Genomic DNA, 25,796 nt, shown 5'->3' on the forward strand with positions numbered 1-25,796 from the left:
GAAAGTCAAATAGAGCCAGTGAAGACGGACGACACCCGTGCCCTCCCTTGCGCACACACACACAACTTGTTTCACCCTCGGGTGCATGCATTGCGGGTTAGGGCGAAATGAAGACAAGAAGCCCCACTTACCAACATCAGAATCACCAACACCAGAGGTGGAGTTCAACTTACGAAAGATCTCCTGCTTTTTGGATTTCACCATAGGTGAGGTGTTCTCTAGTTTGGTGAAGAAGGCCGGCAGATAACTGACACTCCCAGGGGACCGTAAGTCACTCCTTGAAAAATAATCAGCAAATCGTTTCGTTTTTTTGTTTGTTTGTTTTTTCCCCGCATTCTGGTCTGTGCAGCTCACGTACCTGATCTCAGAGTTTTCCGCCTCTCGCCTTTGGGGTGCAGGGCCACCCGTCTCCTGCTTTTCCAGGCCTTGGTAGCTCTGCGGTGGTGAGATGGGTTCATAGTTCTCCATCTGCCTGCCACCTCTCTCTGGAGACTTACCAGGCCTGGAAAATGCAAAAAAGATCCCAGGCAAGTTGTCGCGATTATGGGTGATAATTTTGTCTCGCCCCGATGATTCAATGATGAAATGACCGTTTCTGTACCGGGATCTGGGTTTGTCTGTGGTGTTCTCCGGGGAAACCCTGCTGGGGGGACGGTGATGATGCGGGGGCTGGATTTGATTCTCAGGGCTGTAGCGGCTGGGCACCTTGGCTCGACTCGACGAAGACACGGGTGGCATCGTGCTCTGGAATGTGGTGGAGGCTGAAGAGGACACGGCGTCTTGATTCCGCGCAAAGTCTTGCGTTATAATATGCTGCGTGGCACAAAAGGGAAGGATTACAAAACCAGGTCAGTTTTCATCTATATGGTTTATCCAGTTTACAGTACGTCATGCGTGTTTCCTACCGAAATGTGGTCTGCCAAGGTCATGACCCGATGCGTCTTGGGGATCTGAGAATAGCTGTCAGCCTGGGATGAAGGGGGATGCTGGGAACTGGGTTGTGGTGGATCTGCCAAAGGCCGGTATCGACTCAAGTCATAAACCCGCATGCCAGCTAATCGGGTTCGGGAACACAGCATTAATGACGTGGAGTGAGTCAGGGTGAAGTAATGCATTGATTTGACATCAGCACTTGACATCGATTGTATTTCTTTTTCTTTGGTGGAATGATTATACAGGATCCATCTTAAATTTTAAAAGGGCACCATTTAGCGTAACAAAAGGGAGTCTGTGATATCCTTTTCTTGGGTTTGCAAGATAATTTGGGTTGGAAATGAGCAGGATGTCCTTTTTCAAAACTATTCTGGGTGGTCGGAAATAACTGATTTTGAATGGTTCATTTTCTCATTAATATGAATACATATTGTGTATGTAAATAATCTTTGCTTTGCTTGGGTCTGTAAGAGCCACAAGTTTATTTCTCCTTGCTCTCCTCAGTTTTATCTAGCCAACAGCTTCCCTCTGACTGGTTAGTTGCCGATATGTGGGTGGCCCTGGGTGTTCTCTTCAATGCGTTGGCTCCATTGAAATTTAGCAGGCCCTCAGCAGAATTACATTTCTAAATGAACTTTCAAAATTCTGCCAAAGGAAAGTGGTCAAATATCCATCTTGAATTATGCTCGAAACTTTGTGAAACATACAAAATGTGTCTGGCAGAGATGACACTCGCGAAGGCACATTCAACCAAAATATCCTGTCGTCATGTCTATATTTGAGCCTGTATGTATAATTTTGACGCTGTGTGGATTCTGGCACTGGCTTGTCCACTTACTACCATGTGCGTGGTCGTACCTGCCGTCTGCTGGCCTTCGTCCATTTTTTCCTGTTGGGAGTGGACTGGGGAACTAGCAGGACTTATCACTTCAATGGCTCCTCCGCCAGTGTTGTCGTATCGGTTTGATGACACTGGATTGTGTATTAAAAAAAAATGTTTTGAAAATGTTGTAATCTTGATAGATACAAATCTGCATATTTCTCAGTTGATAATACAGGTTGCGATGACTTCTCATCAACTCACAGCTACTTGAGGAGTCCGAGCTTTGAGAGCTTCGCTCTCGGGAGTCTTTTTCTGAAGCGATCTTTCGGGTGATGATGAAATCAATGAAGTTACCGGTCGTAATGGTCGTTTTTCCATGGGTTCGAAGCTCTTCCTCAATGCGGGACTTTGAGGTTTGTGGCCCTTTATCTTTCACGCCAACACCCTCGGGGTACGCTGGGTGGGGCTTCCCCCCCGGAAGAGACATAGCACCATATGGTACGGATCGCCGGTCTGGCTCCTGCTGCTGTTCCGAGATGCTTGCTGTTCTCCGAGCTGCCGAACACAAGTCGTCATCCCGCTCATCCCGTTTGCTCTCCTTCACTTTGGCCACATCCACGGGTGGGGCAGAGGCGGCAATGTCCACCAAAGCGGCCAGTGCGTCAGCTGCAGTACTGTAGCGAGAGTTACTCTGGGCTGCTGCTGTTGCTGCTGAGGAATGAGGCCTAAAAATAAAATTGGGAGTGTTTTCAGAGACCCCTTTAAGCAATGATGCATTTATTGTAGTCATGCATTCCATTTCCTTTTTATTTGAAATTGAGATCACATGTGAAAGGCATGCTAAATGAATACTGTCAACAGAGCTGTTGGGGTGAATCGAGATCAGATTAAGTTGGTTCGACTTACATTAAAGAAGTGATAACACTCTTGCCCTGAAAGATGCTTGGTCGCTGTTGAACAACCACTTCCTGCGTTCTGAGTGAAGGGGAAGGAGAATGCAGATAGCCTCGGCTTCCTGGCCGGCCTGGTTGCTCAACGCCACCTGATCAAAACAAAATGCACATTCGAACAATGTCAATCATCGGGCTAATGTTGTGGTGATATCGTGCCTTTGCTTTTAGAAATAAACTAGGTGAAGAGAAAGGAGAACATTTGTGTTAAAAATGTTAATTCATGAGAATACGCTCACCTCCACGAATGTAATCGTTCGCCCGGTCTCGCATTTCTCGATCCCGCTGCTCCCTTTCTTTTTCCCTCTCCTTCTCCTGTTGCTCACGGTCACGTTCTCGTTCCCTCTCCGCACTTGCGGCAGCGGCAGCCGCAAGCTGGGCTTGGTGACCTAAGAGTAAAATGAAGACAGACGGGTTTATTTATTAATTATACCACACGCAAATGGAATTTTTGGGGGCGAACCGGAAGTATTAAATTGTTCGCCAACTGTAAGGCCGGTCATGATAAAAAAAATAAAAAAAAGTTTCCTAATAAACGATCGTATCTGGGGCTTTTTTAAGGTCACTGATATAATGATGATGGACTGAGGTGTTTGTTGAAATGTATAGCGATTTCAAAGCCCGCCTCGATGAACCTGCATTGAAGAGATACTCGTTGCGCTGGTCACACTGTCAATTCTTTCAGTTTCTGAACATGAGTTGGCACTCGCACGGCGGCAAACGAGCAGGTTGACTGAGATAAGAGGCAACGAAGCGACGCAAGTGGACGTTGATGATGTATGTAAACAAACACGCATGTAAATGACGATTTATCGAGTCCCCAAAAAATTATCATGTTAAATTTTTCTCATCGAGCGATAAGTCGATAAAGTAATTATCGTGATAGGCCTACCAATAGTCAATATTATTGAGGGTGACATCACGAAGCTTCCTGCAGGGATAATAATAGCATGTCTCGTCATGCGTTTTCAAACAGTTCGAACCTCTGGTGGCCTGCACTGATGCTCACCTGTCATGTCACGGCCCAGGCACAAAATTTTACTGTAAACAAAAAATGTGTTGCACCATGCATAACCACTACAAGAAACTTCTTAAGTCATTCACTCCCAAAGACGTTTCTCAACGTCTTTTTAGACTTGGTCCAGAATTGGCTGGTACTGAATGAGTTAACCGATTTGGGTCAATACAGCCCAGTCACGTAGTGCTTCTTTTAAGATGTTATTTGATATGTGAGTAGAGTTGCATGTTGATACCAAGCGTGAACTCTACTGTCTACTTTTGACTAGATCATTCATGACTTATGCTTACACTTAGTCTGGACAGGAAAGAACTGACCTTGGACTCCCTTGTGAGGGTCTGCATACCATGAGAGGCGTGAAGGAACACAAGATTGCGGCGAGGAAATTAAGGGAAGATGGCGTGTAAGTATTGGGGATGGAATCCTCACCTGGCGATATGGAGGTTGGGTTGAAAGCCCTAGTAGTGAAAGGGGGCTGAGCTCCGGGGAGGTAGGCGATACGTTCCAAAGTGGGAGTACCTGTTCCCCCAGGGTGAGGCAACAGGATAGTTGGAGGCATCTGGGCTAGATCAATTATCCCTTTTACAGACAGAAGCAAAGGGCCAATGGTGAACAATAGAAACCAAATCATTTTTTTCTCAATGTACTAGCACTGCATAAACCCATCACCATCATCTGTCAGTGCGACCAAAAAGTTTGGTAATAGGAAAGCTGGGCTGCGAGAAAGTTTCAAGACGAGGCAACCACTTGCAGAGTGGATTTTTTTTTAATCACAGCTATCAATTGTTAAAACAGAGCCGGATGTATTGCAGCCATATTTAAAATAAGCAAAATGTCGAAGAGGTCATTTGCTTCTGGACATCTGCAAAAGGTATCCACCTACTATGTCACAGCAACAAAGTGTGCAAACTAGGCCCCCTCCCAACCAGGGTGTCTTCTCGGGCCCGAGAGTGCCAGCTGGTGGAGAACCATACCTCGAGCTCCAGCTGGGTACGGGATAGAAACAGCCTGTTCCCTTGGTGACACCCCACGGGGCATATCAGGTCGGGGGATGACTTGCATCTGCTGAGAAGTGATGTAATCATTGAGGATGGTCTGCCGCGTGTTCTCCATGGTGTATAGCTGGTATGTGTTGTGGTAGCCAGTTGGAGATGGTTGTCTGGGAAACATGAAGGCTGCAACACAGTGGAGTGCAGGAGGGAAACGATTCAAATCCACATGATCTGTATTCACTGCTGAACTTGGTTTTTCCAGCACCAAACAAGGCTGCACGTGCTTCATATTCCGTACAAGAAAGGCTCGGTCAAGAAATAGCAAACAGGCGCTAAAATGACATTAAGCTACCTCTACCCTTTCCGGAATTGATACATAACATTTCCTTGCTTGGAAAGGTTTTTACAGCTTTAGGTAATACCATGCACAGTGGAACATTGGTACACAAATTTAGCTAACAGGGCTAACTTGGAAAGAAAATGCCCACTTGGCAATTAAAGCACAATGTGACTGCCAGCCCACACGTAGTACTAAAGGTATACTTTTTTTTTTGTCATTAGATAATTTAAAGGTCAGCTGTGAAGTAATTTTAGAAAATCCCAAATGAAATATGTTTTTGTCACGAGTCAAGTAATTAAGCAAAATACATGAAAATATGAAGAAATGATTTCGATTTCGTATTCTACAAAGTAATCGTTTTCCCAAAGTGAATCAAATCCGGAAGTGTGACGTCACTTCAAGGATAACAATAGCAGGGCTCACTATGGAAAGTGTACAAAGCCAGTCAGAAAATCGATTCGGAAAGCAAAGTACTGACTGTATATGAGCGGTGATTCTAATGTAATGTAAGGGATTTCAAACAAAATACCAGGATCAATCACTCGGTGGAAGGCAATACTGGGGTCAAGATGTGGAGGCAGGTGGGCTCGGTACACTTCCCCTGGAACAACCGGCCGGTGGTGAGGGTCGAAGGGGCTGTGAGAAGCCCTGGGGTCGCCACCTGCCACTGGGGACTTGGCTGGGACACTTTCCCTCTGCGTGGGGGTCATGGCGTTCTTTCTTTCATGTGCACCAGATTTTGCTCCTTTGTGGGTGAGAGGAGACACAACATTTGTGATCAAGTAAGGCTCACCAATTATGATAGCAATGGCATCATACTGACATTTAAATTATTGTATTGGCTCGAATATAAGACGGTGTTTTTTGCATTGAAATAAGACTGAAAAAGTGGGGGTCGTCTTATATTCGGGGTCTAGACATTATACCCATTCACGACGCTAGATGGCGCCAGATATCAATGAAGCGAATGCTGAACTTGACTCCCGAGGCCAAAGTGAACCCCTGCCACGAAGAATAAAAATAAAAATAGCGGTAGCACGAAGAAGAAAATTTAAAAATAGTGGTAAGAAGGAAAAGAGAAAAAAATAATAGAAAAGATAACAGAAAATGGAGAAACGTCGTGACAATCTGGAGAAAAGGGGGTCGAAGATCGGCCAGGTTAACCGGCAGCCGAGGAGAAGTTATGATGTAATTTACATTTCAAAAACCAGAAGCATTAACGAATGTGATTGCACTTTAGATTTGAATGAGGCAAAATAACATGCTTTTTCTCTCAAACATCTTGTTATAATCATTTGTTTCAGATGTTCTGTAATTATTTTCTGTATACAATTTAATTTGGTGTTCAAAAAGTATTTTTTCAAACTTGAGTCTTGATAAAGAGGGGGTCGTCTTATTATCAGGGCCGTCTTATATTCGGGCCAATACGGTATTGTGAAAAAGTTGCGTTTGGCAAATACCGTCTGATGAACGTCCAAGCATGGGTGAACCTCTGGTCACGGAATTGGAGCTGTAGTTCACAGGGGTCCTGCGAGCATTGGCGTCCTCGTACATGCCTGGGCTGAGCTGAGATTTTGCAGCTTCTTGGTGTGTGGAGCGCAGGACAGAGGTGGTGGAGTTGACCACTGAGGTGTGGCGCACTGCCTTGCTCTCTTCGTACTTGCTTCTTTCCATGGCCTCAAGCTGGGGTAGGCCGTGGGGAAGCTTACTGGGACTGGTGATGAGGGACTTAACATTGTGCTTGATTGTAGGTTGGTTCAGAGAGTGAATCTAGGAGAAACACAGATCATGATCATACCGTAAGATCGAACCAAACATATCCGAAAGACTTCAGTTACCTTGGCAATTGTTATAAAATGAAATTAACTCATTTAATGCCAGCCGTTTTTCTCAAATAAGGAGAGGCGGTGCCAGGTATTTTTTTTACCATTTGGACTAATTTTTGAAGGCCTGCAGAAAACTGAGTTCTCTACCTATATAAGCATGCAACATACCAAAAAGAAAGCTTTAAACCTCTTCATTCATCAGAAAAAAAGTACAATTCTACCTTTACCATGCTTCAGTAAACAGCAGTTAAAAAATATGTTTTTGTAAAAGGATGCATTTCAAGCAGAACTTCACCATTTTGTTTTTGTATTTGTGATACGTCAAACATCTAAAAAATGTTTTCCAACTAAATAACAACAAAAAAGGTCACTTTGATTGTAAAATAACAGTTTATTGCAAGATCAGCACTGCAGTGATGTATAACCTATGCATGAAATTTTCATGAATGTTTAACTGTGTGTGTGTGTGTGCGTGTGCGAGTGAGTGTGTCTGCGCGCGCGCGTGCATGTGTGCAAGTGCTCGTCAAGGATCACGATGAGACTTGGTCATCTTTTTTGGATTTGAAAAATCTCTGTTGTAGAGTTAGCTGCCGGTATTTATCCATGTCCTCACCACCACATTGCTTCTGCATGTCACCTACCTCGAAATGCAGGATCACCGTGCCACACCCACAGCCACTCGCACTGTGTGGACCAAGTTCTGCTCAAAGCCACTCCTGCCATCTAGTGGTTATTTATCAGACTGAAACATTCCCGCAGCCCCGATACTGACTGAGGAGGTGAGTGAAGCCCTTTATTTATTTTTAATTAAAAACAATACCCAAAATGTGTTTCTACGTTTTGGCACTAAATGATAGGGTTTTTGCAAATGTATTTTTACGTTTTGGCATGAAATGAGTTCAAGGGAAATTGAATGACAGACATAAACAATCCACTGTTTGAAAAAGTCTAACCTGAGACATGGAACCTTCTATGACCCTCCTATCAGAGAGGTCAGGGGTCTTTCTGAGGTCCTGGCCAGACTGGTCCTGTCGAGGGATTTCATGAATGGAGCGCCCAGTCTCTTTGATGGTATTAACTCCCTCGTAGGGCTTTCCTTTGCCAATTCCTCCATCAAAGGAACGGATAGGTGGGCTCTCTCTTTTAATCTGCTTCCCATATTTCATAACATCTTCGTATGATTCTGCAGCAGTTCTAGGTGTTCCTAAAAGGTGAAAAGCGCATATTTTATTTCTTCTTAAGCACCCAACAAAAATGGGCAACTTTGTAATTTGTTACCTTGCATGATCGAGCCAGTGATTATTTGTCGGTCTTTAGAATCTCCATGGAGGCCCTCTCTGGGCAAAGCTCTGCTTATCAAACCTGTGCACAAACAGGCTCAGTCTTGGTTATACAGAATTGGCAATTAGACACAGTCAATAATGTACAGTGTATGCATTTGTAATATATGTTACACATACGTAAAGCACATTTGACAATGAAGTTGTATTCAATTCAATTTGTACAATCGCACCAAAGTACTGTACCTTCAAATGGAGCTCCTTCCCTGCCAGGGTGGCCCCTGCTGATGGGTCCCTCCATCATGTCATAAGTGCGTTTCAACTCAAGGCCAGTTCTGGGACTATGGGTATTTTCCCTTGGGTTCTTGATGGCTTTTGGACAAATACTATTCAAATTACATCTGTGTATTTGTTCACGGGATACATCCACGCATTGTTAAAAACCTAGTCAGAGTGCTCACCATCATAAGAGAGGATGTGACCACTCTTGCCCTCATAAATAACATGACCTTTAGCCAGCTGGTCCCTCGCCTTGTCAGAGTTACCCAAGTCTTCTGTGGCCAGTTTTGTGATGGTGCCCTTCAGCAGGTCAGCAGCAGCAGTAGATTGGGAAAGGGCTGGTGTGCCCTGGAAAAGGAAGTAGAAGAAAAAAAACATAAAGGAACATAGTCCAGAAGGAACACATTTGAATACTTTTGCCGTCTCGTCATCTTTACCTGAGTGATTGATCCTCTGAAAGCCAGGTTGTCGCCCATTTTAGACGGATTTCCTCGACCATCATGTATTGATGGACCTGCAAAAGTAGGTTAACTTCGTCCTTACAACAGTTTTAAGTGTACATTACTACAAAAAAAAGCAAAAAGTAATGACATCAGAACCACTTTCTCAAAATTAGTCAATGCCTAGTGAACATTTACTTGCAAGATAACTTTCACAGAACAGTGGATGCTCGTAATATTCGTTGTGCTGTGTTATTTGGAAATGGTCTTGAGTCACTGCAAATTACTCTCTCGCTCTCGAGTCTTTAAATAATCTTGAGTTGCGGCCCGTATTGGCAATGGCAAAGAAATCATTTTGAGCGCAACTGCAGCTAAATGTGGATTGCCTACCAGATTTGTTGGGATCTTGGTGTCGAGGCAGGCCCAAAGAGATGGAGCCCACAGTGTTCTTACTCCCGTCAGGCCCATAGATGGCATGTGAAGGCAGGTATGTGCCTGGTGTTCCCTAAAATAGCGGACACGCCATGATCAGATCAACTTATTTGTACTGAGAAAAGCCAGAAATTCAAATGTGGCATAGAACGTGTAGATGAACAAAATAATAGAAAAAAAAAAGTCCTGAATACCATTGTGTCCGTCTGCACGCTCTTCTTACCTGAGATATTGAGCCCCCATGAATGAAGGACGGTTTGTCAGTGGGTTTGGTGGTTGGAATGAGAGGAGGGGGAGAGGGAATGTTAGGCGGTCGACTGGGTCTGCTGAAAGCCATCCGTGCTCCATCGGGCAGACTTTGGATCAGCTGGTTGGGGGCTGGGTGGAGGACTGAAGAGAATATTAGAAGAGGAAAAAAAAACAGTCAGTCTTGCTGAGTATCAGATAACATGGATTACAAAACATTTAATTCGACAATCTACAACATTAGAATCAAAATCAGAGCTAATGCTTCTTTTTTTGTTTTTTTTACAACCAATTTAATGTGTGATCTTCGACCATTTGCTCTCAAAGGTACCATGACAATTGGCAATTTTAATCTCACATAAAACAGACATTTGCACAAGGGTGTGCGGACTTTTTGTTTTATTTTATCCATTGTATATTGAAAGAGTGGTCTTCCACACCATAACGAACCCGAAGAGCCACAAACCTTTCCTGCACCACAACTGTAAGACTCCATCCTCACCCATTCCCAATGTGTGTAACAAGACACAGAGGCGCCAACATTGAACTGGGCTTCAGCTGCAGGACTTGGAGACATCAAACCCAAGAATTGCACAAAACCCTCACTTTAGTGGGAGATTACATTAGGACACAAAAGCAATGGCGGAAAACGGGAATGGTTAACAGTGCAGGTTGTGACATCACTTCCATACAGCACAAGTTTAACCTCCTCTCATTGCAGTGCACACATTACTGTATGGCAGCCAACTTTTAGCTGGCCAAAGCCAGAATCTGGTTGCTAATGCAAGACCTGCACTAAGTGCATTTTTCCTGCGTCCTTTCACATTACCAACCACTGCAACATTAACTCTGATCTGGGAAAGCTTAAGTGTTCCTGGATACCACACAGATATTGCATACTTCATGTTCTTTACTCTTTATGGGGGTTTTTTCCCCCTCGAAACAACTGCAACAAACTTCTTCCACTTCCAACTTGGATGGCATTTATGCTGGTGAGAAAATAATCTTCATAAATCTCTGAGGTGGAAAGAGTGGCCATTACCTTTATGTGCCATAAGTGCGGCCACACAGGACAACGCCCACTCCAAATACCCCACCACCCCCTCCAAAAATAAATAAATAAATAAAATACAATGATGCGTGAATTGGTACTCCACTGGCATCTTGTAAATGTAAAGCATTGACATTTGTAGGGGGGGGGGGGGAAATACACCCCCTTGGAGGGGTGAAGAGTTTCATGATTTTGATACTAAGCTGAAGTGAGCAGTCATCTTCATCATTCAAAGATTTGCTTATTTGGGGATGGACCTTAACGTTGCACGTTGTTGGTTGTACGTGGCTATTAGTGTCATGGTCATGTATGTATTGTGGCATATTTAAGACACACAAGTTCAATTTAGAGTTCAATTTAAGTAAGGAATTTATGTGACCCAAAAACCATCAATACTTATCCATACCTTCAAAATGACAAAGGACTAGTCCAGTCCGGTCGGGAGAACGGGTACAAAGATAACTGCACCAAGTAAATCAACCAGTCAGGGATATCAGACAAATTCAATTTCCTAACATAAGAGAGAAAACTTCCAACTAGCATAGAATGCATTCACTGAGTCCCGAAGAGTATTTGCATGTGAGGGGCTGATGATTTCCATCTAAGTAGTCACCGTGCCAATAGAGTGACAAAGCCAATCATGTCCCGATTCATTTTAGCGCTGCTGAGGATGTTTCAAACAGTGCAATCAAAGGAATCTGGTTTTACCAGCGAGCCACCCAAACCCCCTGAACAAAAAACAACTGCACAATGAAACAAAAACCAACAGGTCAGTAAAGGACCACTGACAAGTGCTATGAATATGACTCAACTGTGTTGCTACAGCTAATAGGAGGCTACCTTTTGGGTACTCATTAGTGCAAATGGCTATCACTTTGATACACGCTGAAATTTGTTCATGCTATAGTATGATCATTGTGTGTTATTAACAATTCATGATATTAATTTCAATGTAGACAAAAATTATGAAAATACTTTCTCATAATAATTAGGATACAGATCAATATCAAAATCAAGTACTTAATTTTTTTTTTTTTTTTTTTTTTTAATCTAAGCCAGTGCTCACATTTTCAGTTTTCATTTCTATAATAGTCCTAGAAAATCATAGTGTGCCATCACTGGTGAGATATTTTTAGAAGATATCCACCGGCGATTCATGAGGCCATGGGGGCTTCCTGGTGCTCGCGAGTCTCACCCCTGCTTTCAATAAATGCAAAGCATGTTGCGGCGAGCACAAATAGCACCACAGCTGTTAGCGCGAGCAGTTCCGGTAAGAGTTTGAAGCAAACCAAACTCGGCGACTGCTTCAGGACCACAAGTAGTACATCAACATTGGACAAACTTGCAAATTCAATCACAAAGTGGCTTGCTGTTGACTGGAAGAGACTATTAGTGGTCGAAGATGAAGGTTTAGAAAATGTGCTACAGATGCATGTTATTCAATGTTTCAGCTGTCATGCAGACACCATTTATAGGCAATACTGTTCTGAGGAACAAAAAGTCCTAAAAAGGCATTTCAGCTTTTGTTCTGCTCACTTTGGGCCAGGGACATTTTCGATTTGTTTGTCGACAATGAATGCATTCCTGAGAGTTTCAAATATTCACACGTCTATTCTTTTATTCAGTCATCATCTAAAATCCATTTAAATGAGAATTATTTTTTTAATAGCAGATTTGTTTTTAAAACGATTCCCATTTTCATTTAGTCGTAGTCATTCTGTCGTGTTTTGTTATGTCAAAAATGTGTTCGATTAATTTCATGTGATTTTATGAAAATGGAAGATGAAGATGCAGAGGTTTTGTGTTCGGTTTAGACTGAAAAGTGGCAAAAATATGGTTTGACGTATTACTGCAAAGCAGTGCTGGTGGAGATTGGAGACTGGAACACGGGAATATGACCCGCGTGACGATGTGCCGGCAGCTCCTCAGTGGACGCCTGCTACTGGCGGTCCTCACCCCAACATTTTTAAGTTCAACCTGGACCCATCAGACGAGACTGCTTTTTCCATTGCTAGCTACAGATGCCATTACGGTAACAAAAATCTTGTCTGGGTGCAGTAATATTGGACAACTGTATGTTTTTAGACTGGAGAATTAGGCGCCACCAATGTAACATTTCGAACAGTGAAATGAAATCAATTGTAGTACTGTACTGAATACTCAATAGCCGACGAGCCTAATATTTGAGGTTCCAAAAGCGCCACAGGATTTCTCTTTTCTAGACTGATGTCTGATAATTCAACACACAGTCAAGTTTTAAGTTGGCCAACGGGTGGGGGGGGGGAAAAGAAGAGAAAACGTTTTCATGGATTCTGCCCTGAAGCCCTTTTCACAGATAAAATTGTCTCAAAACATGAGACTAATGAGTCTTAGCTCAGTAAAGGGAGTCTTTATAGCATTAGGAGGGGAAAGTAGAATGTTTTTGGAGGCGCCTGAGAGAGCAGGCAATGGGGGGAAGAGAGGAAGATGAGGATGTGTGCTTTTACCTGGCGGCACACTGTAGCGGAAAGCATTGGGGATGTTGGGATCAGGTTGGGGTGAGGACTTGCTTAGATCCCTGGGAGGGGGTCTGTAAGGGAAGCCTGGCTGACCAGAAAGGGCCTCCTGGTCCAAAGCCAACGTCATGTCATAAGGCATGTAGGGTAGGGGCTTACCTGCAGTGCACAGGTATAAGGACAAAGGGAAAGACGACCACTTTTAAATAGGAGAACTCCTTGCCCTGAAGCATTGAGTGTGACCCAGATGAAAAGGGCGCAAACACCATTTATGGCTACTTGGCTATTCACACACTGAAACTTTTGCAACAGAAGCCGTTCTCTCACAGCCCAGGGGTTTGCTGACAGCCGTGTCACTTTTACGGCACGCTGACTTAAGGGTGCTAAAAGCTTTGCATGAAGCTATTACGCAGCCGACAAGAGTGGCTTCGCTCCTTGCCCTTCAGAAATGATCTTGTGTACAGCGGCAGCAAACGGCCTATTTGGACTCAGTCAAGTCACAAGTCCCCACAACCTCCTTTCTTCATTCAAGGCAATCTCAAGCATAGCGTCAAGACAGGCTGGAACTCTTTGTGTTTGCATCAGAAAGCACCTTTTTTGTGTGGATTCAGGCTGAGCAGCAGTACAACAGGCAAGACCAACCCCAAGGGTTAACTTTTTTTAAGTTAAAAAAAAGTACAAAAATAAACACGGCCTGGGGGGGGGGGAAAAGCATCCACTATAAATAGTCGGTTGCAAACGGCAGCAGCACATGCAGCTAAAAGAGCTCTGAACAAGAGAGAGGCGAAATAGAACAAAATAGGGCTTTTTTTTCTCCTACCATCTCTGTCAACCAGACTCGGGCTGCGGGTATTGAAGGGCGGTCTGCGCTCCAGGTCTCCCTGGTCCTGCCTCTGCTTCTCCTCGTGGTGTGCAGACGCGTGCACTGCTTTGATCTGATGTTGCAACATGGCAAAACCACTGATGGGCACCGGACTATGGCCATAGGGACCAGGTACCTTGTGACAGAAATAAGAGAAATGTTGATTCAAATCGTCTGGCAACTGCAGCATGATGGAAATATGACTTCATAATACACTTCTTGCACATGTTTACTCTCTGATTTCATAATTGCATTTACAAGCAGCTAGTTGCATTTCCAATCTAAATCACTTGCCATTGGTGGAATGGCAGCTGCCCGCTGATGCATCTGCTGGAGGTTGTGCGAGGTTTGCTTGGGTGAAGACACCAAGACCGTGCCTGCGGGGTTGAGCAAAGACGGCTTCTCCATACAAAGTATTCTGCGAGAGCAACATGAAGCATGAATCTCGGCCAATCGTTGACATCAGTCATTGATATAGTGACGAAGAAAAACCATACCTCTGTCTTTCAGGCTCTGCTTCCACATCTTCATCAGCACTGCAGGTGGCGCTGGAGTCATTATCGGAGTGGAGCTCCTTCTGCCGCTCGCCATGTTCTCCTTTCTCTCCTTTCTCCTTGACCTCGGGCTCCATTTTAATCTCAATTTCTCCAGATTTCATGTCCACATCTTGGGGTTCCGTTTTTGGATGGACCACACCGGAGTAGGAAGCCACTCTGCTTTTTTCCTCATGAGAAGTCGGCTCACCCTCTGGGCTTTTCTCTTCCTTGACACACAGGCCCCCGTATGAGGGGTCAGAGGATTTAGCGTTGCTGACGGGAACCGGATCTTGATCGGAGGTCTGAGCATCGCCAGCAGCACCGTCCGCTCTTTTGGAGTCAGCAGACTTTGTGGGGTCAGTTTGAGAGGGGGAGGGAGCACTCTCTGTATCAGAGCTATTGTCACCTCCTGGAGATGCAAGAGGAGGAAAATAAACACGTCAAACAATGCTTAAAATAACACTTGACATGTAAAAAGATCAGCTCAAGGCCCCAAAGACACAACAAAGCGAAGACAAAACACTTTTACACACTCATGATGGTTAAAAATAAATCTGTGTCCTCCAATTAACGCCGATCTAAAATAATGGGGAGACCTAAGAGTCGCACTCTGCATTAAAAATAATCAACATGGGTTGTATTATTTGGCTTTGTAGTTGCAGCACTGACAACACAACATTTTGTAGATGCATTTGATCAGCTAACTCAGAAAGCTGAACCTCTAAATGAACTCAACGGACACCGAAATAATACCGTTCTTACAGAACAACCATAAAAATTAAAAAAAAAGTGTCACATGAGAAGATGGTGATTTCAAAGCTAATTAGAGGGCAGTTTGAGTCTCCAAGACAGTCAAATAGGCATGGGAAAAAAATGCTTCTGGGCTCCTGCTGTTGCCCCAGCGATGGAAATCGTTTTCATTTTCAAATTAAAAACATTATATCACATAAACGCGTTCGTGACTCGCCGATATTCATCTATTTGTGGAAGACTGATCACACGCACAGTGGTCTCTCTTGTCTCACTCTATGAGCATCTTGTGAACACAACAACAAAAGGAGGTCAGACCTGTTGAATCAAGCATGTGGCCCCAGCACACTGTGTTCAAGCAGCGGGATTTCTTGGTTCTTTACAGGCAATAAAGGTTACGCAACAGGCGCCACTACGACAAATCGTATCTTTTATCTTCCCCTAGCCTCTTATCATTCTTTCTCTCATTAAAACCCGTGGCGCATTCATTATACGGGCATTCGTGACACGGGCATCAATTCAAATTGGGTCTCGATGTGCCAAATCAGCTAACAAGTTGCATCGGGTCTCCCGAGCTCTACGCCAGGCTTCCTCTATCTTTAGCAATTTGAAATGATGCGGGTTCACAATACAAGGACAAATTCAAACACTTTATGTCCTTGTTCCTATGAGCCCTCGGACTAGCTGAGATAATCAGTCATAAAAGTCCAAACCAAGGTGTCAAAGCGTGGCGGGTTAAAAGCGAGCACGTGCTTTGTATCATCTGTTGCTCTAACCTTCACTGTCATCTGCATTGTCATCATCATCCTCGGGCGACGCTGTGGTTAGACCTTCACCTTGAGACCTTTCGCCACGAGCCCGTCGCGTGTCCTGCGTGGCAGAGAAAGACAAAAAGTCACTCCTCGTATTTGTACGCGGCAATTAAAATGGCATTCCACGTCGGGCGACGCCAAATGTCTTACCTGCTTATGTTGCTGGAGCAGGTTGTCCAGATTGTGTCGTCGCTTGTAATTGAAATAGAAGTTTTTGCACTGTGCCTCACTTTTGGTGCCCACCATTTTGGCGATGGCCGTCCAATTTCGCCCGTGCTCAACTAAACCTGATGGAAAAAAACGAGAGCCATTTTACCACAAAACGCAGTGTGGTTATAATCACCAATGTCTTAAAAGACGACAGGAACGGCAAAATCTGACCTAAATATTTTTAAAGTTGAAAGCCGGATCTGTACGACAAGAAAGTTGTGGTATAGATTGTATAGATCCTGTACTGCATTCGATTTAAAAATGAATTCTTGCATCACTCTTAGCTAAGCTACTAAAAACGGGTGTGCAGCAAAATAATCCTTAAGTACAACAACATGTTTGGTTTGGTTTGGGTTCAACCATTTCTGCACTACATTTATGGACAAATAAAAACATAACATGTTGGAATGCCTGAATTGAAATGGAAAAAAAAATACAATTGTGACAATTTGCACACTCTTTCTTTTCTTCTCAATGCATTGCAAAAGTTAATCAACAGATCCTGAAAATCAAGTCCATTCAACTGTGTACAAAAATCATCAGCCGGAAAAAATATGTCATCGGGACATCCCTAGACAGAATGCTTTGTTTTGAACAATCATTCTATCATTCAATTTGATTGATAGATTGAAATTATGAAAAAAAACTGTTCTTGTCAAGTTCCCCTTTCTCGAGGCAAGTTTCTTTCCTCCCAGGAAATTGTTCATGTAACTTGCAACGCCTGTGCTGAAATAGCGCAGCAGATTACAACTTTTACTTGCAATGCAAGGTGGAAAACCGAGAACATATAGCATGTGATTTCAAAACCCTCTTAATTGTACAATGAGCAAAGGTTAACAGGCCTCTTTAGTCGATGCACTCGAGTTCACATGCGTGTCTGAAACACAAACCTGAATACTGTGAAGACTTCACACTTCAATTCATGCAAATTATCTCGAAATCTACCGGTTCCGTTAGAAAATTTGGACTAAAAGAACAGGAATGCATTTGAACGCATCGCATATGACTTCTTTTATAATTGGTCTATTCTGAGCAAGTGAGCAATTTCAATATTATTCTAGATTAAAATTGATCATTTCTAGGACGCCAGCTGAGCAGTCCAGCTAAATGAAATTCGGAAATAAATGAGACACCCTGCAACCATTCCTGGCGTATTGAACATGCACATTCATTCTTTTCTGGGTTCATGATCACGTTCTTTCTTGCCGGAGTGTTTGAAATGGGTAGGGCAAGGTAACTTCACAGAATCATGAGGGGGAGCGGGGAAGGGGAGTGGAAAAAACAAGGAATAGCAAGGGTCACAGAAAGAAACTCAAGAGAGGTGAAAGACCGTGAGCTAAAGAACGTAAATAATCCAAGCGTTACCTTTTTTGGCGACCTCCATTTCCTCCTCGGTCCAGCGAGAAGTTTCTCCAGTTTCGCCAGCACCAGCTAAATCAGAAGGCAAAGAGACCCAGCCCCATTAGCACTGACAAGAGAAATGGAGGGGAGAGTATTGGTGTAAGGGAGTGAGAGCGCGCGCGCGCGAGAAAGAGAGAGTGAGAGAGAGAGAGAGAAGCAGACAGAGAGGCCGTCCTCTTTCCAGCCGGCTTCTTCTCATGGCCTCTAATCTAATAATCTGTTTACATTCACAAGCTGCTGAGACCTACTCCCTCTCACTCCCACTGTCGCTCTAGGTCATTCCCCACCTCGTACACCCTCACCCCCACCCCACCTCCAAGTGAAAGAAAAAAAAATAAAACAGCCGTCATCCGCTATAATCCACAAGGGGAGGTCCTTAGGTGAGATGACGTGTTGCCAGACAGTAGAATGGAAATGGCCTTGGATGGAGGCTAAAAGACAGAACAGCCATGCTGTCCCAACCCTTGTGTGTCATACAAACACACCCGGACTGATACACACTCCCACTTGCCTTGACATGGCTGCATAGTTTGTCACGCCACCGACGACGTGCATGCGCATGCGCGCACACAAAATTCACAGAAGTGAGCTCCTAACATTGAAGTGAACTCTGGCTCAGTCTCGTCTGTCGTGTGGATTGAAACTGTGTAAACATTTGGACCGATATAGAAGCGGATAAACCCTTGGCATTCACAGTGCGCTTGCCCCCTCCTCAAAAATGGGGGGGGGGGGGGTCAATTATCGTACGGATGTCTCCAACCAATGTCTCTCTACCCTGCATTGAGTTACACGAATCACATGCTAGTCTACTCAACTTTGCTTTGACCTGCAGAGGCGAAAATCACATGTTCTCCTCGTGACAGGCTCTTCTGGGTGGTCATTGGCCGGAGAGGTTTCTGCCAACAGCATATCGTCTCACCTCAGGACAAGAGCTCACCTCTCGTGCACCCTCCCCTTTCCATTACAACTTCAAATAATGAGATGAACCGAAGTGCCCCCCCCCCCCCCACAAAAATCTCCTCTTGAGCTTGTCTGGCCCATAGCTTCCCTTTTAGCAGCAACGTGGTTGCAGAGGAAGAAAGCAACAAACAAAAGCCCCAGTGTAATCACTGAGAGAGATTACAGTCAACAGTATTTCACGCGCGGAACACGGCCAGAGGTCAGAGGGTTCAAGGGACGGGAGGCCACACTAGCGCGTTAATTAATCACATGAAAGGACAGACCTTGCATAACATTGTATGAGCTGATGTAGAGCTCGACAGACATTGGAGGGAGCAGGCGTCAAGAGATGTACTTCGCAAACATGGGACAGATGATACAGATTAGCGCCGAAACAAGATTAACAGATAAGGGGCTTGGATACCTGAGAACCGAAGCGGTCACCGTTGGAGTGACGGCGCTTGTGAGGGTGAAATTGAAGATGTGTGACCGAGTACCATAACAACCGTTGGAGCAGCACACTGCCATGGTGATGGATAGACAACACTGAGGGATATTCAGCGTGTCTGTTTACTTAAAGACAAGGACAGCGACCTAATTTTCTGCCTATTAACATCTGCTTGGCATCATTTTAGCTATGCATGACTGTCATCTCAACATAAACACCCAATGATGTTATCGAAAGATCTCGGTACAGTATGATTATTCAGCATTTCCGGCCTTTTACGGTGTGCTGATTTTGGGTTCACCTTTTGCATCCAGTGAAGCTCCCGGAGTAGGCGGTTTCATCGGTTCCTTTATGGACTTCTGAGCTGTATCAGATTTAGGGAGCTGCGGAAGATCTGGCGCGGCGGCCTCTGAAGAAGCAGGGGGAGGCGCTTCCTCCGCCGCCATGGTGGCAGCCTCGTTGGCCATGGAGCGAGTGGTGATCCTTCCCTTGCGTCGGCCCTGGCTGTTGGCGGTCTTCCTGCCACGCGGCGTGTTTTGCTCCTTTCCGTCTTCGTCCTCCCCACCGTCACACTTGTCTTTGTCCTTGCCAATGTCCCTGTGGTTTTCGAGAAGGAAAAAACAGTTTTAGAGACTGCTTGGAAAAAAAAAACCATCTATCCACAGTTGACTCAGCAAATACAGGCCCTGCACTGTAACGCTCAATCCTACAGCACATGTATATTAGAGGATCAAAGGACAATAAAACTAATGGTAGGTAGTGATACCTTCTTGCCTAAATTGACGCGGGGACAAATGTACTATTTTCACAAGTCACCTGGATTCCTCCTTTTCGTCTTTCTCTTCCTCGTCCTTCTTTTCCTCATCTTCTTTTTTCTCTAGCTTCTCCGATTTGTCCTCTTCGTTTTTATCTTCGGACTTCTCTTCTTGTGCGGGGCGTGTGATTTGCTGCAAACGGAAACAAAAGGAAAGCGGGTTAATTTGCAGCATTTCCTTTCAACAATACGGATTGTGCGTTTATTTGGTTACTAGAGGTGTTCAAAAGGGATTTGCGGTGGATAATAGTCTGCCATCATAAAATGAATCCATTGCTCAGAATGAATTCATCTCATTACCACTACATATTGTAATTTTCTGTCTTTGCAAACAAGAACAGCTTAAAACAATACCACCAGTCTGACAACACTTCTGCTGTCGATGCCATCATGCACTTCAGTGGATGGCATAAATTATTCAAAAAAGTTTCGGATTTATTATTCTCTGTTTCCTTCTCAGTAGGGTTTTTAAGACCGCGCTAGTGCCCCCCACCCCCACACACACTCCCATGCTGGTTGCTGAGTTGTTTGTGCGTCATACAAGCACGGCAGGGATTTGTGTTTCCATTACAACAGGGATGCTCTCTTAAAGGGCTGTCTTGAACATTTGACTGGCTTGTCGACTGACAAGGTTTCACAGAAGTGTGCGCAGCTACGACAATGTTGGCGGGCAGTGACACGCATCAAGTCTTCCACAAAAAAGGGGGACAGGAAGTACAAATAATCCAATATCCTCAATCTTTATTAAAAGCAGTTTACAACATTCATGTGAGCAAGTTTGTGACTCCTCTTACCCCCCTCGTGTTACTTTGCATACTCCTCAAACAAGCCAAGCAAAATATCCCAAACATCTACCAGATGGGGGCCAAATAATCAGAATCAGAATCATCTTTATGTGTAATAAATGTGCTTGTCTTAACCGTTATAGCACATGAAAACAAAACCAATGCCTGTCGGGGGATTATCTGCATTGTCTTTATCTGTTGACTGACTATTCATCAAAAGTCATTATTATACTGACTCAATCACGTTTAGGAGTCTTGAGGCATCTGTCAAATTTGGGTTGATATGTTCAGCACTTGTAGAATTGAAATCATAGAGCATAGATTCAGATAATCAATCAGTGTTTGGGTTTTGCATCACAACAATACCAATGCTGAGGTCTTACTATTCAAGGAAAACTGCAGATTCCAAGTTGAGAATTTAGGTTAATGTATGCGGGGAGGCCAGCATCCAACTTGGGACTACGACGTTACCTCTGTACTCATTTCCTGTCAATAACAGCTTGTATGTTTTAGCGCTTGACGATTCCGAAATATTTTGCAATCGGTTTCAAGACCCGAGACGTTCTCACCAAACTTGTTCTTCAGCGGGATGCTGTTGTGGTTGGCGCATTGAGCGCTCAAGTGTTTGCTTTGGGGGTGATTTGAGAACTGTGGCATTCCTGCTTGGTCTCCAACATTTTGTAAAGGGCCTCGAGACAGATGTTTTGACAAAATGAGACTCTGTGGTGATGCGGTTGTTCAGTATTTTTAAATGAAGACCTTCCTTGGCAAGACGGAATGGCTTTCAGATTTGCTGATTCACAAGTCTTGTTTCCTTTTGTAAAGCATGTCATGGCAGTCTTTCCTTTCCTAGCGAACAACGCTTCTCGCAACTACCAAAATGCTAAAAGTAGCGGATTGCGTGCATAACCGCTGAAAATGAAATGACTGCTTTCCAGAAATGGTGTGTGTTATAAACATTCTAAATCACGAGAAGGTAGCCGCACTGTGAACAAAATTGTCAACAACAGCGAATATAATTTTTCTGCAGTCCGCAATGAAAGCATTGTTTTCTGCTGACTCAAAATAAGACATTCATCACCATCACACAGAAATATGCAGCTTTTGCACTGGGGGTGTGGCTTGGGTCTGCTTCCGGCATGCGGATTACCAATACCAGAAAGTGATTTCCGCGATGGAATATTGAGGCAACTTTCACTCAGGGAGTATACAATGCTGCAACAACTCAGAAAATGGTCTTTTACAAACTCATCGCGCAACATGAGCAGGCATGCCAACATTTCGTGACAGGCCCGTCTGCGGATTTCCTAGAAAGCCGGTCTAAAAATAGCTGCGCTGGAGTTTCAAGATGCCTGCTCTCATTTGCTCTCGCAAAATAAAACAGCCAAAAGAAAAAGATTCAGGAGATAGGAAATCTAGTGTTAGGGTGGTTTCAAAGCTAGTAAACATACCTGCAAGCTCATTGGTTGACCATAAAAAGCTCTTTTCTCTGCCGAGAGCCACATCTTACGGGTGCTGTAAATGTGTCTCTACCCTGTAGCGCTCCCATATCTGTGAGAGAGGGGCAGGACAGCACCAAAGAAGGGCTGCCGGGCCAAGGCACTGTTGCACGTAGTCCGGGAAAGTGTTTCAGCTGGGCCACTTAAGCAGCCGAAAGAATCGTCCAGCTCACATGAATGCACTCATCTAAGCAGGGTCATTCAAGGAAATCCCTGTCACCAGTCTTCTTTGACTGGCACTCGAAGCAACATGGTGAGTTTTGGGGCCTGTCAGATGGCTGGGCTGTACCAAGTGAGTGGTTTGTTCAAAGGGGGCGGGTCTAAGGGCTTTGTCTGTCATAAGAACTGTGGAGACGAGGAAATGGAAAACCAGAGCGAGAAGCCCTCAGTAGATTCTCAGCCAGAACTGACTCTGTCGCGTGAGGTTCCTCCCCCTAAATTCCACTTGTTCTTCCTGTATTCTACAGCGCTTACTTTTTCACTCTTCCTTCCCTTTGAAAATACGAGTGTTCTCAGTCTAATTTAACTTGAACTCCCTGCAGCTTAGCGGGACTGACTGCAAGACATTAGCAATGCTGTTATATTAGTTGTTATTAACTCATTCAGTACCAGCCAATTCTGGACCAAGTCTGAAAAGACGTTTACAAACGTCTTTGGGAGTGAATGAGTTAAAGGATTATTTGACAAATAGTGAAAAGTATTATAATAAGAAAAACAATGCGTTGGAGGAGGGAATGCTTTGCAATAATCTGTGTTCAAAGACACGGGACAGTTTTTACAATAAATTTGGGGGGGGGGGCGGGGGAAACATTCTCGAACGAAAGACCATGGACATTGGTTGTGGTGTGATGGTGTTTGTGGCAAATGAAAAAATAATCTCACTTTGGACTGCTTGCCGCGGGGACAGTAGGTAGCGTAAGGACGCAAGTTTAAAATCCACTTTCAAACTATATCATTGTAACATTAGGACTACAAAAGTACCACGTGCCATGCTTAAAAATACAACTTTTGAAGCATCGAGTTACACCTCTCATTGTAAATTGCATTGATTTGTACAAAACTTGTCAATGGATCGCCACTTTCCAAAAAATAATGTTCACAAAAGTAGATTGTAACTGAACTAAAAACTCAAATAAGCCCTATCAATATTAGTGTGGTAAGGGGTCTAATGAAAACCGATTGGAATCGGAAAATCGATTTGGATTGAACCAAACTGAATTGAAACGGATGGCACTCCGTGTACCAAGATACATAACCATCTTTTTATAACAGCTCGGTTTGATGTTGCTGATGAAACGAATCGTAATCTCACTGACTCGAACCGAATCGAATCGTTCCACTCAAAAATGTATCACTACAATCGTATCACGTCCCTTCTAGCGAGATACGTGTCCAATTGTCTTTCATCAGATATGCACACTCCTATTTACAACGCTTACATTTCGAATTTCAATCAAGTGAAACTAAAACAATGACACTTGGCACCTGTAATATTGGTTCAATGTTGATCTTCCTTTTCATGCTGCCATAGATCAGTCAGCTACACCATAGGCAAATATTGAACACATTTGCGGGATTACCTGGTTCCTTCCCCTCCGTCTGCCATAGTTGCGTCTCACCAGCGTCTTGTAGTTGTTGTTCTTCTTGGTCAAGTAGTAGTACAGGACACAGTCAGCAACACACTGAAAATTGATGGAAAGCATGTCCACGTGAACACACGATACCGACACTAGTGGTGGAATTATTCAAGCATGGGCTTGGACTCCTTTGTCTCTTCGTTAAAATAAATAACGTTTGATTGATATGTGCAATAATAACTGTCTCATTCACCTTTCTTTCTAGATAGGAAGCGATCAGACCAAAGTTCTTCGGATGCTGGACAAACCTGCCAAGAGATGGCGTTGTGTCATTGTAAAGTGGACTGTACTTAATACAGGTACTGTCCATGACATCTTATAATAAGACCATAAAAACTCACTTGTCTTTAAAGATCTCCTTTTCATGTTCGGTCCAAACATTCATGAACTGTCGGGCTTTGTACACCTTCATGGCGTCATCCATCAAGCCATTCATGTTGATGAACTTCACTCGCCTCTGCTCGGAGTCATACATCATGGGAGGGATGACTGATAGCTGTCTCATCTGTTTTTCGTTGTTCTGTGACGCATGGACATGTCGCGGTAAGTCTTTATCGGTTCCAAAAAAATGAAGATCAATACAAAGCCACCTTGTGAGGATAAGCGGTTCGGATCATCGGTGGATTTTAACCAACAGTATGCATACATACTACATGCATAAAAAAGATACAGCTCATGAAATGTGACTTGTTTTTTTCTTCACAATTGTCAGCGCCATACACTAATACTCAAGATATTTTTGAATTTGGATTTTTACCCACCTCCTGCTCAGAAAGACCATCAATAATTTCAGAAATCTCATGCTCGCTTCGAGCGATCGTTGCGGAGAGACCCGTTCCTCTCTGGCCAACCCTAGTAAAAGCGGAGGCATGTAATGTGTGAAATTACAATTGTATCTTTGTTTCTTGTAGATATCACTTGTTGATTTTACACAGCATGAAAGCCCATCATCGTCAAAGGAGGAAACTCCCATCTGGTTCTGATTAAGACCTCGCAAGAAGGTGACATCAGAGGACTGCTCGACAGAATCTAAGTTCATGCCTGTTCTATTATTGTTTTAGTTGAGCCCGGTGCTGCATGTCATCTTTCATTGAACCACACAGGGGAGATTGTTTTATTCAAGTGTGTGGGACGTAGCAACCATTAAGCCAATCAAATTTAGAGGAGCGCATTCATTTGTATTCCCAAAGCCACTTATGTGCTTCAGTCAGTATGAAAACAACTCCACCCCTTTCTTGTGAAAACTAACAATGCACTGTAGGGATGGAAAGTCAGGAGGCAAAAGGGTGCAATGCCCCAGATAGTTCCTTGGACAAAAATGAATACTGTGCTGCAGCAACTGTGTCGTGTTAAAGGTTACATCCAGTGTATATCAAGCTTTTCACCTCTGGAAACGCTCCTGCTGCTCTCTCTGCTTCCGGATCTCAGGGAATTGCCTTTCGTAGTACTCCCGTGTTCTGCTTTCCTTGGCTTTGCGCCTGGGGTTGTTCTCCATGCGCTCCACCTTTTTCTCCCAAGCTTCCATCAGCTGGTCATATCGTTGGCAGATCTTCTGTTCCTGAGTACAGAGCATCAAAACTAATCAAAGACTGAGCCTGAGGCCTTTGGGTTGTCAGACAATGGAATGAGCCAAACCAAGTGCAGGGTAAACATTTTTGGTCTGCTTTAAAGTAACGCCGAGGTCTAATTTTAAGGGGTACACTGCTAAAATTATTGAGAAGGCAAAATGACAGCAAGAGAATACGGGCAACCCTGTTATCTTAAATACTACAGTTTAAGCAATGTCGCAACAAGGCTGCAAGGAATAACAAGACCAAAAAACTAAAGGAAAAACTTCAGAAAATTCACAGATGTGAGTGGATTGCCATCAATATGGTTATCTGTGAAGTGATCACAATGACGACCAAGACTGGCTCTTAAACATACGACTGAGGAAACCATAAGTTAGTAACATGCTGAGGCAACATTGAGGCTTTGTGGTGCTCTTTTCTATACAAG

The 25,796-nt window shown here is 43.9% G+C and overlaps 1 protein-coding gene across 4 annotated transcripts in view; it reads right to left on the reverse strand.

The window, feature by feature from the left end:
- ncor1 (nuclear receptor corepressor 1) overlaps positions 1-25,796 on the reverse strand; it is a 40,718-nt gene that overhangs the window by 3,699 nt on the left and 11,223 nt on the right. The window contains exons 10-42 of one of the 4 annotated variants that reach the window (XM_086130580.1): positions 25,184-25,356; positions 24,560-24,650; positions 24,140-24,318; positions 23,992-24,046; positions 23,742-23,843; positions 19,880-20,010; positions 19,365-19,660; positions 17,641-17,706; positions 16,216-16,352; positions 16,030-16,123; positions 14,465-14,912; positions 14,262-14,385; positions 13,926-14,103; positions 13,097-13,264; positions 9,537-9,703; positions 9,272-9,386; positions 8,879-8,955; positions 8,624-8,789; positions 8,409-8,534; positions 8,161-8,244; positions 7,836-8,086; positions 6,517-6,826; positions 5,586-5,801; positions 4,699-4,899; positions 4,154-4,303; positions 2,946-3,095; positions 2,663-2,798; positions 2,018-2,481; positions 1,792-1,905; positions 906-1,054; positions 602-813; positions 359-502; positions 174-277 (exon numbers count right to left, since the gene is read on the reverse strand). In XM_086130580.1, the coding sequence (XP_085986706.1) occupies positions 174-277; positions 359-502; positions 602-813; positions 906-1,054; positions 1,792-1,905; positions 2,018-2,481; positions 2,663-2,798; positions 2,946-3,095; positions 4,154-4,303; positions 4,699-4,899; positions 5,586-5,801; positions 6,517-6,826; positions 7,836-8,086; positions 8,161-8,244; positions 8,409-8,534; positions 8,624-8,789; positions 8,879-8,955; positions 9,272-9,386; positions 9,537-9,703; positions 13,097-13,264; positions 13,926-14,103; positions 14,262-14,385; positions 14,465-14,912; positions 16,030-16,123; positions 16,216-16,352; positions 17,641-17,706; positions 19,365-19,660; positions 19,880-20,010; positions 23,742-23,843; positions 23,992-24,046; positions 24,140-24,318; positions 24,560-24,650; positions 25,184-25,356 (5,578 nt within the window). Of the gene's footprint in view, positions 1-131; positions 503-601; positions 814-905; positions 1,055-1,791; positions 1,906-2,017; positions 2,482-2,662; positions 2,799-2,945; positions 3,096-4,153; positions 4,304-4,698; positions 4,900-5,585; positions 5,802-6,516; positions 6,827-7,835; positions 8,087-8,160; positions 8,245-8,408; positions 8,535-8,623; positions 8,790-8,878; positions 8,956-9,271; positions 9,387-9,536; positions 9,704-13,096; positions 13,265-13,925; positions 14,104-14,261; positions 14,386-14,464; positions 14,913-16,029; positions 16,124-16,215; positions 16,353-17,640; positions 17,707-19,364; positions 19,661-19,879; positions 20,011-23,741; positions 23,844-23,991; positions 24,047-24,139; positions 24,319-24,559; positions 24,651-25,183; positions 25,357-25,796 lie in introns of all 4 variants that reach the window. The other 3 variants (XM_086130579.1, XM_086130581.1, XM_086130578.1) reach the window with 3 other exon arrangements.

The sequence above is a fragment of the Hippocampus guttulatus genome, chromosome 15, assembly GCF_054856545.1.
Source record: "Hippocampus guttulatus isolate MCC_2025c chromosome 15, RoL_Hgut_1.0, whole genome shotgun sequence".
Taxonomy (NCBI): Eukaryota; Metazoa; Chordata; class Actinopteri; order Syngnathiformes; family Syngnathidae; genus Hippocampus; species Hippocampus guttulatus.